The sequence below is a fragment of the Gordionus sp. m RMFG-2023 genome, chromosome 2 (assembly GCF_954871325.1).
Source record: "Gordionus sp. m RMFG-2023 chromosome 2, tfGorSpeb1-WG-v2, whole genome shotgun sequence".
Lineage (NCBI taxonomy): Eukaryota > Metazoa > Nematomorpha > Gordioida > Chordodea > Parachordodidae > Gordionus > Gordionus sp. m RMFG-2023.
This window is the reverse complement of record NC_088776.1, coordinates 54616535-54630745: the sequence shown is the minus strand read 5'-3', so window position 1 is coordinate 54630745 and position 14211 is coordinate 54616535. Positions and strand designations below refer to the sequence as shown.

The 14211-nt window shown below is 25.8% G+C and overlaps 1 protein-coding gene across 2 annotated transcripts; it reads right to left on the bottom strand.

Annotated features, from left to right (window-relative positions):
* Window positions 1-2281: 2281 nt before the first annotated feature.
* LOC135924739 (uncharacterized) lies at window positions 2282-6645 on the bottom strand. Of its 2 annotated transcripts, none has more exons than XM_065459844.1 (7): window positions 6571-6645; window positions 6311-6472; window positions 5583-5728; window positions 4822-5045; window positions 4292-4628; window positions 2834-2967; window positions 2282-2602 (listed from the first exon to the last, which is right to left on the bottom strand). In XM_065459844.1, the coding sequence occupies exons 1-7, from the start codon at window positions 6616-6618 to the stop codon at window positions 2286-2288; spliced, it is 1368 nt and encodes a 455-aa protein (XP_065315916.1). In that variant the 5' UTR covers window positions 6619-6645; the 3' UTR covers window positions 2282-2285. The 2 variants fall into 2 exon arrangements, with proteins under 2 accessions (XP_065315916.1, XP_065315917.1); XM_065459845.1 differs by having other exon boundaries at window positions 4292-4625.
* Between the last annotated feature and the right edge of the window lie 7566 nt (window positions 6646-14211).

Sequence of the window (14211 nt, the reverse complement as noted above, 5' to 3'; positions counted from 1 at the left end):
TATAATATATCTTATATTTTTTATAAATACATAGTATATTCTCAAAATTTTATTTACACAAATTTTTTATAGTATCAATTTGTAATATACTAAATATCTGAAAAAAAATAAATAGTGTTGTTAAACAGCTCGTTTTGAGCCGATTTTTAAAAACGGCTAACTCAGTGTTTTATCCAGAAAAATATTATGCAAGCATGAAAATTTTGCTCATAGAAGGAGAAAAGGTCTAGACATATAGTATCGAAATTTTAAAAATCGCCTCAAAACGAGCCGTTTAACAATATTAGCTAATATCCTTGCTTATTTAATGATAATACTCGCCGAAAAATATGATAAAATACGAAATAATAAATTTTTTGAATATACCAGGTCGATTATAATATTTAAAAATTACGAGCCAGGCCTAAAAAATTTTTTTTTAATATTCGGACCGGGCCGAAAATTTTTTAATCTTGGCCGGGCCATACAAATGGTACCTCTGCAGGTCTCTGATATTTACCATTAATAAATCTATAAATTATTTTTATAAAAATCAAACATTAGCCTAATGTTTTATTATTTAGGCTAATAATCGGGCCATTTAACAATGCAACATAATCTGTATGAGTCTTAAACCTGAACCAGTGACATAACCATGAGGATGGTTTCCTCCCCCTCCAAACTAAAAATCAAATGCAAATTATGCATTTAAAAAGGTTCAAAATTTACTTTATATTCAAATAAATTATTATAATTGGTTAATGCCAAAATTTTTTAAAAAAATTACACCTTCTATTATACGACCATTAATTACGAAATTAGTATTTAGTCTGTACTTCTAAATTTAAAATTTCAACCTATGGAAAATTGTCTACATCATATTTATACTTTAAAGTGGGCAAAACTTGTATTGGATTTTGTGAGTGCTGTTTTCTTGAATGTGATAGGCTAGATTCTTAGAAATCGGAATTACAACTAAGAGAAAGAGATTATTGTATATTGACTTTACCAAAAATGACTATTTGTTGTTTTCCTTTAAAAATATTTATTACTCCATTATATAATTGATTTTTCGGTATATATTGTATGTAAAATATTACAGTGGCGATGTGTCTTATAGAAGCAACGGTTCCATCAAAACATTACTATTAAATATATACATTTTTTTTAATATTGCTTTAAAAATTAATATTATTATAAAAAATTAATATATATTTTTCCATCATCTTTTGAAGAAAAAAATTAAGTATTACAATTTGAGTAACTATAACTAGCCACTTGGTTGGGTATTTACTATATGTTTAGCTTTTTTAGCCGGCTAAAAAAATTTGTTAACCGAGTCTTTAGCTGAAAGCCATCATTTTGGCCTTGGAATTTTTCTTAAAAATATAGCACCTCAAATTTGGAAGATAACAAATTAATATGCCTTAATGTTAACGTTATTTCTCTGGCAGGCGCCTGATGAGTTAGCCGGCATTTCGCCATTACCCAACTTTACTAGCCATGTTTCAAATAAGGCAACTTATGCTATGTAACTTGTTGCGTGTTGGGCGAGATAACTTATTACATGTTACTACACTTTAACAATACTTACGGTTTACCTGAGGCATTCGCATTTTAATCAACCCGAGAAAAATAATATCACATTTATAGCTACCCCATATTTTAAAAAATTTCCCGATTTTTTCAAAAACTTTACAATTTCGATTTCGTTTTTTTTATCATTATTATTACGAAAATTATGTATAAAATAAATTTTTTTTATAAAATTATAAAATAAAATTATAATATCGTATCAGTTTGTTTTTTCTTAAATCAGCCCCATCTATTTTTGTAGTTAGATTTGAACCGATTTTTAAAAACGGCTAACTCAACATTTTATCCAAAAAAATATTATGCAAGCAAGAAGATTTTGCTCATAGATGGTAAAAAGATTTGTATTATCGAAATGTCTAGGCAATATTTTTTCTGGTAAAAATATTAACTTTTTCGTTTTCAAAAATAGGCTCAAATCGAGCCGTTTAACAGCATAATCCATTTTATTTAAAATGGTAAATAAGACACCGATCGACTTTTTATATATTAATAATAGCAGGCGAAGTCAATATTTTATTAAAATGCTACTGATTTGTAAAAAAAAATATATATGAAAATAAAACCAATATAATAAATAATACTTTGGCAATTTAATATAATACTATAAAAAAATTACGGTTTAAAAAGTGTGTCATAATTCAAAAGATCGATACTCAAAATTTAACCGGTATGGTATAAAATTAATAGAAAATAATTTTGGCTATAAAATCCTACGTTTGTTGAGATACAATTTTTATGGCATCTGATATTGGTATAGCTCTTAAATAATTGATCTCAACTTTACGAAATTTTAAATTCTCCTGGCTCGTGACTTTATTATCGTTGTGTAAATACTCTGGTTTAGTCTCCAAAATTCCTAAGGATTCCAAAAATTTGAGGGCAAAATGATCGCTATCAAATTCAATTAAGGAAGGACTATCGGAAGATTGATGATTATCGGGTTTAACTAATATTTGATCATCTAGCCAGTTTTGGATTTGAGACTCAACAGTGGCTTGAGATATGTAAAGCTTGTCATCTAAAATTGCTATTCATATAAAAGATAAATTATATAATCCCATTATATTTATAATAGCGTTTTATGACAACAACTTAGTCTACATTGTTATGGCAAAAACTTCAATCATTATAAAGATTAGCAAAATTTTGTCAATTGGGATTATGGTTAACATCAAACTTGTGTTTAATAAGTATAAAATAATTGAGCAAAATTAATTAACCAAGAAACATAAAAAAGTAAAAAAATCTAATTATTAACTCGTGTAACTTTCTTTTTTTTCACTTTGAGTCGCGTTCAAAACGTGGATATATAAAAGAAGACTTTCGTTCAATCGCTGTTGTACACATTTGACCAAAAGTTTGCTCAAAATCAAGCTTTCATCTTCGTATAAACTGTTTTAAATAATTTATAGTAAATTTATGTGTGACAATAATTAAGACTCATTAAGGTACGATAATTTTTTTTTTAAAAAAGCCTTTTTGCTTAGACTCTTTAGAATAACTGATCTGGGTTATATCGTACACCACTTAAATCAAGATGTTGGGTGTGTCCGACCTCTTTTAGAAAATCCGTTTTCTATTAATTCCTGCTATCAAATTTCCGCTAAAAAGAGTTTAAAATTCTTAAACCCGAATTGGGCCAGAACTCCGCTTAAATCTAACCAACTGTCCCTAACTTCATTTACCAATAATTCGTCTTTTAATCAAGTACACTATTCCAAATCTGTCTATTTTATTTCCCTTTCCTAAATTATCCAGTAATTCGCAACATTTAGGAACGCCATATTTAGACAAATGGATTATTAAGTCACATTACATTTAAACATACATTCTTTTCTTTTAACTTATTTTTTAATCATTTATTATTTCAATTTTCTAAAATTTATATGTAATTCTTAGGCCTTCTTTATTTATATTTTTTTTAATTTCGTAAACTCCAAATGGTTAGTTGTAATTAATTCATAGATTAGAGTTTGCGCTATATTACACTCTTGCAAGGAATGTTAAGATAAAAGAGAACATAATTAAATTTCGCCTTTTATCTTGTAAGAATTAGAGGTGTGGATGCGGCCTAAAATCCCAATGGCATGGGTAACGTTGCGAGCGTGAATATAATTGAAAAAGTAAACTTCTTTCCTTGGACATTTAATTCAAAATAAGCGGCATTTTAATTTTACTCCCAAAACAACGTGTTATTTATTCTTTTTTTGATTTTCATTAAACTTTTTCAAATTTCATCTTGAGAAAATTAGCAAATAAATTTTTTTATAGCAGCAGAAAGTTTGGCATCTAGAAAATGTTTATTTTATTTAGCCAGAGGAACACAACTGACATTCTTAATATAAAATTTTGACTTATAAATGTGTAAGTGGTGAATTCTTTACCACATAAAATGTAGACGATTTTAAATCATTTTTGAAGAATTATTGAAATTTTTATAACAAAATAAGTTTTAAAAAGTTAGGAATTATATTTTAAAAATAATCTAGGAATTTTTCGGGTATGAAGAGTGTGATCAAAATTTTGTCCTTCGTGAATGGGAAAGTCCGGGTTAAAAAAAATGAACTTCCAGCATAGGGCGTGAATATTTTTAGTGTGGGGGTAAGGGGATGGGTCGTTGATAAAAGAATTAAACCCGCGACCCTCTAATAAAAATATGATAGACTTTAAATTATCGCAAATTTAATTATGTATCCATTATTCCAATTCAAGTAACCTCGGATTTTGGTTGCTAGTATCTTTCTCCAAAGGAGAAATATCCAATTGTTCGGCCACCATTTTGCATCCTTCCACATGGTTGGTCCACGTTACTCGGCTGGAAAGAAAAGCTAATATACCGGCAAGCCTATCTAAGGTGAGAATTTTGAGAGTAAAAACCAAATTGGCAAGGGAAAGAAGGTCGTTGAGAGGTAAGGGAAGAAAGGGTAAAACTGAGGTGTATGTATTAGCGAGCAAACCCGAAATACCGAGAATACCCGATATATATGCAAGCAATTGTCTGCTCGGGGAGCACTTTACTTCCGGTACGTATCTCCAAAGCCGCCATCTTGCTACTTTTAAAGCGCAGAAAATAAAAGGTGTCATAAAAAAATACAATTAAACAAAAAGATATATCGATACAAATAAAATTTAAGCAGTAATATTAATTACTCATAATACTATAGTACCTCCTAAGTTTATAGTGTTATAATCGTTCTTACGGTTAGATTAATTGATTTTGCAAGTAAGAAATATTTTTTAAAAAACCATCTGAAAAGGTTGATGATGACGTGACTGAAAGATAGTCTCGTAATATGAACGTCTTTAAATGATGTTCTAAGTAATGAGATTCGGGCATATTAGGCTCGGGGGATTCGATATGAAGCAAACGATTTGCACTGCCATCAGAATTATTGGTAGGATTGTAGAGGATCAAATAGCCATTTGGGTATGAAAGGTTGCATTTATTCGTGGTAGAAATATGAGAGTTCCTTTTAAGTAAGATATTTAGAATGCATGCAAAAGTGATGCAAAATAAGTTTTAATAATATTTCATAATTTTATTTTCAATTCTATTATCTGGGTTAAAAATGTCACTACATTACCTTAATAATGTAATATTTATTGAACAATGTCATTATTATCTCGATATTCATGCAGGTTTTTTCTTTAATTTTTTTATAAAGGTTTAAACTATCTTTAAGGCACACCCTGACCTCCCCCTCAGATGAATTTACTTTTGTCTTAGGTGAACCTAATTGTTTAAAATAATTTTGGTTCATAGTTATGACAAAAATCAGGCCGGGCCTAATAATATTTAGGCCAGTGTTGCAGATCTTTACTTTGAACTTCAAAACACTTATATCTCTGTTCTTTGGCAAATAGTTTGCTCCCATAGACATCTGAGAATCTTTATTCAGTATATCATAGAGCAATAAAAAAACAGATATTGGAACATAACTTCATATACAGTCACTAGAATTTATATGTCATAAAATGTTGTATATATAATACATTATATATGATACCTAGCCACTTTTAGATTCAATAAGCCTTTTAAATAGGAGAAAGAAGTATTAAGATCGTGTTTCTGTTTAAGGTAACTTAGCATTCTGTCAGGGCTTTCGAGAGTCCAACCCACCAATGTTTTCATTTTGTCTGGATTTAATCTTATCTTTTTAGTTTTTTTTAAAAAATTTATAAAAACAAGACAATTCTAGGAACTTAACATCCCAGGGGTCAGGATAAAATTTTTTTTAAAAAAACACATTAAGCTGTTTCCTTTAATAAAATGATAATTAAAATTTAAATATTAATTAGAATAAATATAAATATTAATTTAAAAATAAATCATAATAAATATATTAATATTATTTGATTTGAAAATAACAACTTATCTTGATTTATAATTTGTCATAACTTGTTATTATTGTATTTTAATTTCACATATCTAACATTAGTAAATTTAAATCAGAACTTATTAGATTAGATATTCTTCCAAATAAAAATAAGTTAAAAAAAAATAACAAATAGTATCATGTTTTAAATAAAGAATCATACATGATACAAAATAAATATGTAATTTAATTAATCAAAACACCTCCACAATTATGAATGACTATTATGCAATCTATTGCATGTTTAGAAATATGATAAATTTAATGAAGCCTCAAATCTAACTCCTTTTTTGAAAACTTAATATAATAATTTGATAATAAATTTTTATTTAAAAAATAATTAATATTCATGAAAATACTTTTATATTGTAGTTGTTTAATGTGATTGGATAGGATAGAAAAGCTTTTAATGTTTCAAATGGAATTGGAATATAATTACAATCATTTGCTAATTTTGTAATAAAATGCTTTTGCCAAAATTTCTGGTCAATTTCTCTGTCTAATTCATGAGTTTTGTTACACTGAAGTAATTTTAGTAGAAATACAAATTTTTTAATAAAATATAATAGTTCATTATTTAATAGAATCTATCTCATAAATAGTAAACCAGATATCTTACTTTTCTAAATGAAGAATTTTGATTTGCTTTGATTATTTTTGATAGCATACTAGTTAAAACTAATAATTGCTCTTGTTTTTCATTGTCAAATTTTATAGCTAATCTACTAGCTAACAATCTTACAGATAATGGTATATTTTTTTGTCTTTATATTATATGTATAATTAAAATCCATAAATAATAATTGTACTTAATATCACTTTTTGTTGGTAAGCTTAAAATTGGTTTTGTAATATTCTTTAAAATATCATCTTTTAAAATAGACAAGTATTTTATGGGTTTTGAATTCATTAATGTCTATACTATTAATCAAGTATTGCATTATTATCATAATACCTACATTAAATTTCTTTATAATCATCGAAATTTTTGCTAAAGTTAAAAACACATGTATTATTTACAATAAAGCAAGCAATAGAAATATTTAGACATTTATTGACATATATCATTAATTTTAAAATTTAAGAAATTCATAAATTATAACTCAAAATATGAATCACTTAGTATTAGTATAAAATTAAAATAATATGTTAGAAATATATCAAAATAAATTAAACCTTTATAGCAAAGGTGGAAGTGTACACCCAGTTAATTAATTTAAAAAACGTTATAAATCAAAATTCTTTTTCTCGAAAAAATTTTTGGACCTCAAATGGCCGCCAAAATTTTTCGATTCCCAAATTTAAAAAAATATTAGTCATTAAATTTTAATTAACAAGTAAATCAAAATAAAAATACAACATAATTTTTAAACAAATATTATTTAATTTATACAAATTAATAAACAACAATATATCAATAATAATAATATTAAATATAAAATATTTATTCCCTCATTAGCATCCAAGTAATGAATTTGAACAAAAATGATTCAGCAATTAAAAAATGCGTTAGCTGCAAAAAGGAACTGCCATATAATGAAAGCTTAAAGAGCTCATTTAAATTTAATAACAATATGGCATAATAAAAATCTTAATATAAATAGAAAAACTGAGTTAACAACAATTCTGATAAATGGGCAAATAAACGGTTATCATTATTATTTTAATCAATATTTGATTGTAAGCCTACAGAAGCTACATTTTCGTAGGCAGGTAAACAAAAATTACGGTTGCTGCAAAAGTTGAAAACATAGTTTATATAGCAATATTTTCATACAGCATCCAAAAAGATCCTGAATAAAATAAAATTATGAAATGAATAAAAAACTCAGAATATACATCACCCAAATTCAAGTAGTCTAATCTATTGATATATGGTGTTGGAATATATAACATATAATAAAAGTTAAATGCTTTTTTTTGTCTTAAGGCTGATGAGACAAATGATGCATCAGGTTTAACCAGAGCATAATTATTCATTATATTTTTTTGTGGAAAAATTTAAGTAATAAGAATCATAAATTTACAATGTCTTTATGCCGAAAGCATCATTAATTATATTTTCAAGCATCTGAATTAAATATTAATTCACCGAATATAATTAGCCAGACATGTGATGGTATAAACGTTATCTCTAACTAGGATGTGGGTGTGTAAACATTGCTTCAAAATAAATTAATAAAAGTTCTTTGATATATTAATATTGTATTTTTTTTAAATTTATCATGCATTTATAATTTTTGTAGGCATTTTAAGGTATCCTGTATGCGTATAATTTGTGAAATATTAATAGATTCCCTAAATAAGTATTAAGGGTCAGTAGGTACTACTAGAGCGGATGAAAAAGTGTATTAATTCCACAATTAATATACATAAAAATTAAAAATGATAATTCTTTTGATTTGATAAAAATTGGCCGAAAACTTAAATCAATATTTAATCTCATCCCTCAAAAATCATCAAATTTACTTTTAAAACACTTACAAATCCTTAAGATTTTTTAAGCAATATAAAATTATAATTTGTTTGTGAAAAAGACTTCAAATGGAGTTCTATAAAAAAGAGTTACGAAATTATTGTAGATCGCTAAATTTACATAAGATGATTATCTCAACCATGTTCTAAAGTCATCCCCGTAAACCTGATTATTTTTATATCAAATAAAATAGCCTCATTCTAATCATTATTGTACTTAAATGTGGAAACGTTTATATCATTTAAAAAAATAGAAAAAGGATTATTAACGGCAGAGGTTATCGTAAATATTATGTATAAAAAAAATATCATCTTGCATCTAAAGAATTGTATATATGCTACTCAGCAGCATTACCTTATGTGTATCAACGGCCTCTGTGAGACCTCATTCTCTACATTAAAAAGAGTTCTATCCAGAAACTAGAGAATCGATGAAATATCGACGTAAATAAAGTAATAATTTAGCATTTATTTATGTTAGAATTTCAAAATATAAATCGTCGAGTATTATTTAGTATTCATATTTACATTTACAAATTTTGAATTGAAATAGAAATTTTTTTTTATGAGTGCCTAACTATTTGTTTTAGTTCAATAATATTGCCCCCCCCCCCTAAGTAAGCATTTGTCCCCTTCCCTCCAGCAAGGAATTCCTGGCTATAACCTTGATTTTTTGGCAAAATATATATGTTTGCTTTTTATTTTGCTCAGTATTTTATAAGTTATAATTGTTTTTTGAAGCATAAATTTAAATTTCATTTAATCAGTGTATAACCTTATATATATTATATATATATATAATCAAAAAACGGGAATTAATCAATGTATTTATAAACATGAAAAAATTATTTTTCAAATCAACATCAATATTTTTTTTAAATAACACTTTGGATAATTTAAATCTTTTAATGATATTTTTTTCCTAGGTAAGGGGAGGGGGGTGGTAGTTTTATTTTTACTTATTAGCAAATAAACATAAAACTTTTAATCAAGATAGTAATCTAATCGTTTTATAATATTTTTTCCCCCTTTATTTTCTCATTATTTTTATTATAAAACAATTATTTCTATGATGCAATTGTTTGAATAGTAAATTCATTGACAGAATAATTTTTCAGATTGCATTTTTTAGAAAAATCAATTTTCATTATTATATTCTTCTATTTTCAACAATAAAAATATCAAAATTGAATTTAGAAATAATTATAAATTTGCATTATTATAAATGTAATTTTCTATTTAAAATACAATAATGCTAGTCGACAAATTATAAAAAAAAAACACATAATATAAAGAATTAATAATATTCTGAATAGACTATAAAAAAAAATTTTATCTACAAATTAAATCATAAATCTAGTTCAATAAAAATAAGATTAATAAATTAAATTTTTTATTTCAAAAAAATTTAATACAGTAACAGGTAAACAATTTGGAACTAAGCCACCCCCCCCCCCAAAAAAAAAAAAATTCTGGCCCCCTATAGAGTATATTTAGAAAAATTCTTATTATTGCTTTTAATTTTTGAAATGCTTAAGAAAAATTATAAATAAAAAAGTATAAACATAGCATAAATGATTTACCATATATTCCTTTATTGCATATTGTTTTTTATTTTATTATCTATAAATTTTATGTTGGACAATAATATTAAATAATAATAGCATAATAGCTAGGAATTCACTTAAAATAAATATATAGAATCTTATAAAACCGGAAACTCAAATAATTATTTGTAAAATGAACTCAAAATCATAAAGGTTCCCTTCCTGACTCCAATAAAAAATATTTAATAAGTTTGTAAAAACAGCTAATTTTCGAAATTCTAGCAAATTTTACCTAATCAATAATTATTAAAATATGATGTAAATGTTTCTTTTTTTGCCGATAAAATCTCTTAAATTTAACATTTTGTTCTAATTCTTATAAAAAATGTATTGCATACTCTAGAGGTCTACATTTGCAATGAGCGGGTTGTGACGCTCAACGTCTACCCGCACATTGTTTTAAAATTTTAACCTGTCCGCCTACATATTTACCTAAATTTTCCTCCCCCCCCCCCCCCACTTCATCTAATTGTTTTAATATTAATTTGGCTTTTGATTTATTTTTTTTAAATTAATTTTACTTAAACAAATAAACTTTTACATATTATAAATTTAAAAATTGTTTTTAATTAATAAAAGAAAGCTGTTCTGTTCAAAATATCTTAAATTGGCTATGCTTTGAATGAAATAAAAAGGTTCATAGATCTAGTAAGGTTGCTAAACGGCTCGATTTGAGGTGATTTTTAAAAACGGCCAACTCAATATTTCCCAAAAAAATATTATAAAAACCTGAAGATTTCAGTCATAGATGGCAAAAAGGTTTGCACATCTATTAGGCGAAATCTTGAGATTAAGTCAAAAAATTTTCTCCCTAAAATATCGAGTTGGCCATTTTTAAATATCGGCTCTAATTGAGTCGTTTTACAACACTAAGATCCAGATAGATATTTGGAAAAATAACAATAAGTATTGACGTAATCGGGGGAGGTAGAATTTTATTTTCCTTAGAAAAAGTTCTAGTTTTGGTAAATATCAGTTTAAGCTTAATAATTTTCCCCTGCCCCCTTTCGGCCAAAGGCTAAATGGAGATCCTAAAACATTCCAATAAAATTTACGGTGAAAAAAAAGGTAAACTAGAATTTATACATCCACACATTATAATGAGGGAACGATTAAATTAAGCCAACTAAGTCAGGGGTTAGCCGATTATTAACCAAAACTAACTATAGCTATTAGCTGTAATCATAAGAAAATGAATACGACCAAAAGCCTTAGTCAATTTAAACATATTGGATTAATTGAGCGATACTTTAATCTCGAATGTCGTTTATTGCGAGGTAATATTCCTAGAACGAAGGTAATATAGCATCCGCGAATTTTTTTTCCTCCAAACATTTATAATGAAGACAATATCGTGAACGCATTTAGAATATTTTTTCGCGAAACCAAAACATCGAACAATTTATGATTAAATTTTAGCTAACCTTTTATCGCTAACTCATTATAAAGAAACTTTTATAGCGCATATAGCTATTTACTACGAATGTATTGCATTTATTAAAATAATAATAACATATTCAATATATAACATAAGTTCTTAAATCATATGAAATTTTATAATGGATATTTCTTTATTCATTATCCATTAAGTAAATAATAGTTGGCTAAAAAATGTATTTTTGATCTGATGTGATGAAAAAATAACTTCACATTTTCTTCCTGATCTCTTCCACTCATAAGTATTCAGGGGGTATGTTTGGTTGAATTTTTTTAACTATTTTTTAAAAGATTTTTGCCCTAATTATTGTGTAAATAATAAAAGTGAATCTTATTATTTTTTATATCTCATTTCTATAAGAAAATTTTTTGATCCTATATCTGGACCCTGGGATTTAAACTTGTTATAAAAATATTTTTTATATTTAATAAATTTTATTTTTCCAACAGTTATAACACTTAAAATCTAAATTATATATAATGTCTAATTATTACATATTTTATAGCTAGTTTCACCGATTTTCTTAAATTTTTTGAATGCCTTCCAAGTAGTTTTTTTTAAATAATGCATATCGATATAACTACTGATATAATAGTTTCTAATAAATTAGAAGATTTTTGTTCACCTCCTTCTGGTTTCATTCGACATTTCGATATTAAAAAAACTACAAAGTTATAATTAAAAAAATTTTTAAACATTCTATTGGACAAAATTAATTTGTAATTGTTTCTGAAGAAAGAGAGAATGTGAGATTGTGGAAATAAATTATTTGTATTCCAATTTATAATTGGATTAGCCTTTCGTGGGATGATTTCTTACATTTCATCGATATAAACTCTTTCATAACTAATGAACTTCTAACATATTCTTAAAGCTTGAGTTCTTAGTGAACGATACTTATAAAAAAAGGCTTCGATGAAAATCATAGGACAGGGGAGCATAAAAAATTATATTCACATCGATCTTTCAAACTAATTTTTTTTAAATATTATTTAATTAATATGGTCTTTAAATAAATAATTTATATTAATATAGAAACCATTAACAATTATTACGGGATTGTTGTTGCCGCTAAGAATTCGCTCAAGCGATATCGGTTACTATAAAATATAATTCGCAATTGTAGGGTTTGCTTGGGTTCGATTTGACCCGAATTAAATAGAGATTTTAACACAGGTATAGTGATTAAGCCCAGGTAGTAATAATTTAATCTTTATTTTAAAATTATAACAGTCAAAATCGAATTATTATCAATATTATTAATATATATAAATATATGTAATTTTGTTTTTCTTGTTAATATCAAGGTAAATTGTATGTCAATTAAATTTAACCGTCTCTTGTTAAATAAAAATTAAATCATCTAATTTAAAAACTATTAATAATATAAAATAATCAATTTAAATGTTATATTATAAAATTGCCAACCATATTACAACAGCAATTTGAAACATTCGTAAAAAAAGTTACTCGAAAAATTTATTCGCAATAGTAATTTTGTTGAATTGACATGGAATCAATTTTAAATAGTTCTTGCTGATAAAAACAACTATTAGCTAGAGCAATTTAAATATCTAAAAAGTAGCCCCGGTAAAATGTTTTAAATGAACCCTGTTTTAAATATTAAAACGATTTGACTGCCTATCTATCTCACAGCTAAGAATTTGCTAATTTTCCCAGGATATCAAAATAATTTAAGCTTATTTTTTTAGATTTGATTGTTAGCAGACTCTTATTCTTTCTAAAAAAATAATTCTTTTTAAATTTTATTTGCATAATGTTTTTGTTGAATTTATATCATAGATATAGTAATAAACTTGTTATTTTAATTTTAACAATTTCTCCAAATCATTTTTTAAATGTAAGTGAAATGTTTTTTTGGGAGGAGGAGGTTATACTCAATTATTATTGAAATTTAAATTTTAAATGCATTTAATATATAAAGTTGAATGTTGATGACTTTGACTTGAGAAACCAAAAACGAGGAGGAACTGTGCAAGTGAATACTAATGAAATGAAGGAGCCTGACTTGAATTTGAATATACTAAAAGAACCTAATTACACTGGGTATATATCCAAAAAGTACTTCAAATTCATCAAATATACCCCAATCAAGCTTTCTCGTATAAGTTGTCCATCCATTTGTGGAGTATGCTTGAGATTGACCGAATCGAAACTTACAACAAAATATTGCGATAGCGATTGCGAATTAACAAAATGCGTTGACGCGTGTTATATGACATCCGGAATCTCCGTTGGAAAATGTAATATTTAGAACATTTAAAAATTACATATATACTCTAACTTCTTCTTTACTTTTTTATTCTATAGATTGCCACGTGACAGATATTTAGATTAATTTTATATGCCGATTATATTTTACACTTAAAATTATATTCATTTCTTTTATTTAAAATAATTATTTTAAAATTGTTTAATAAAATGTTTCACATTTTTGCCCAGATGTTGGGCTGTTAAAATGATATGATTTATCTGAGTAATAGTCAAATAATATACAAGGTCGAGCTAAAATATATTTTCTAAAAACATTTGGACTTGGCTTAAGAACTCTATCACCACAAAATTGTCGAAATTTTTTTTAGGATAGATATTCTTACACATATATTAAATTTATTTTCGCCAAAATTATCTTTAAACTAAAAAAAAATGGTGTTTTCAAATTACTTTGATGTTTTTCAACTTTAAATCATTTATTCAATGCTTTATTTTTTTAAAAAAA

Coding starts and splice junctions, on each gene's coding strand:
- LOC135924739 (XM_065459844.1), bottom strand. CDS start 6,618: ATGCTATCAAAAATAATCAAAGCAAATCAAAATTCTTCATTTAGAAAA. Junction 2,968..4,291: donor ACTAGCAACCAAAATCCGAG/GTTACTTGAATT, acceptor TATTTAAAACAG/TTTATACGAAGATGAAAGCT. Junction 2,603..2,833: donor AAAAAAAGAAAGTTACACGA/GTTAATAATTAG, acceptor TTATATGAATAG/CAATTTTAGATGACAAGCTT.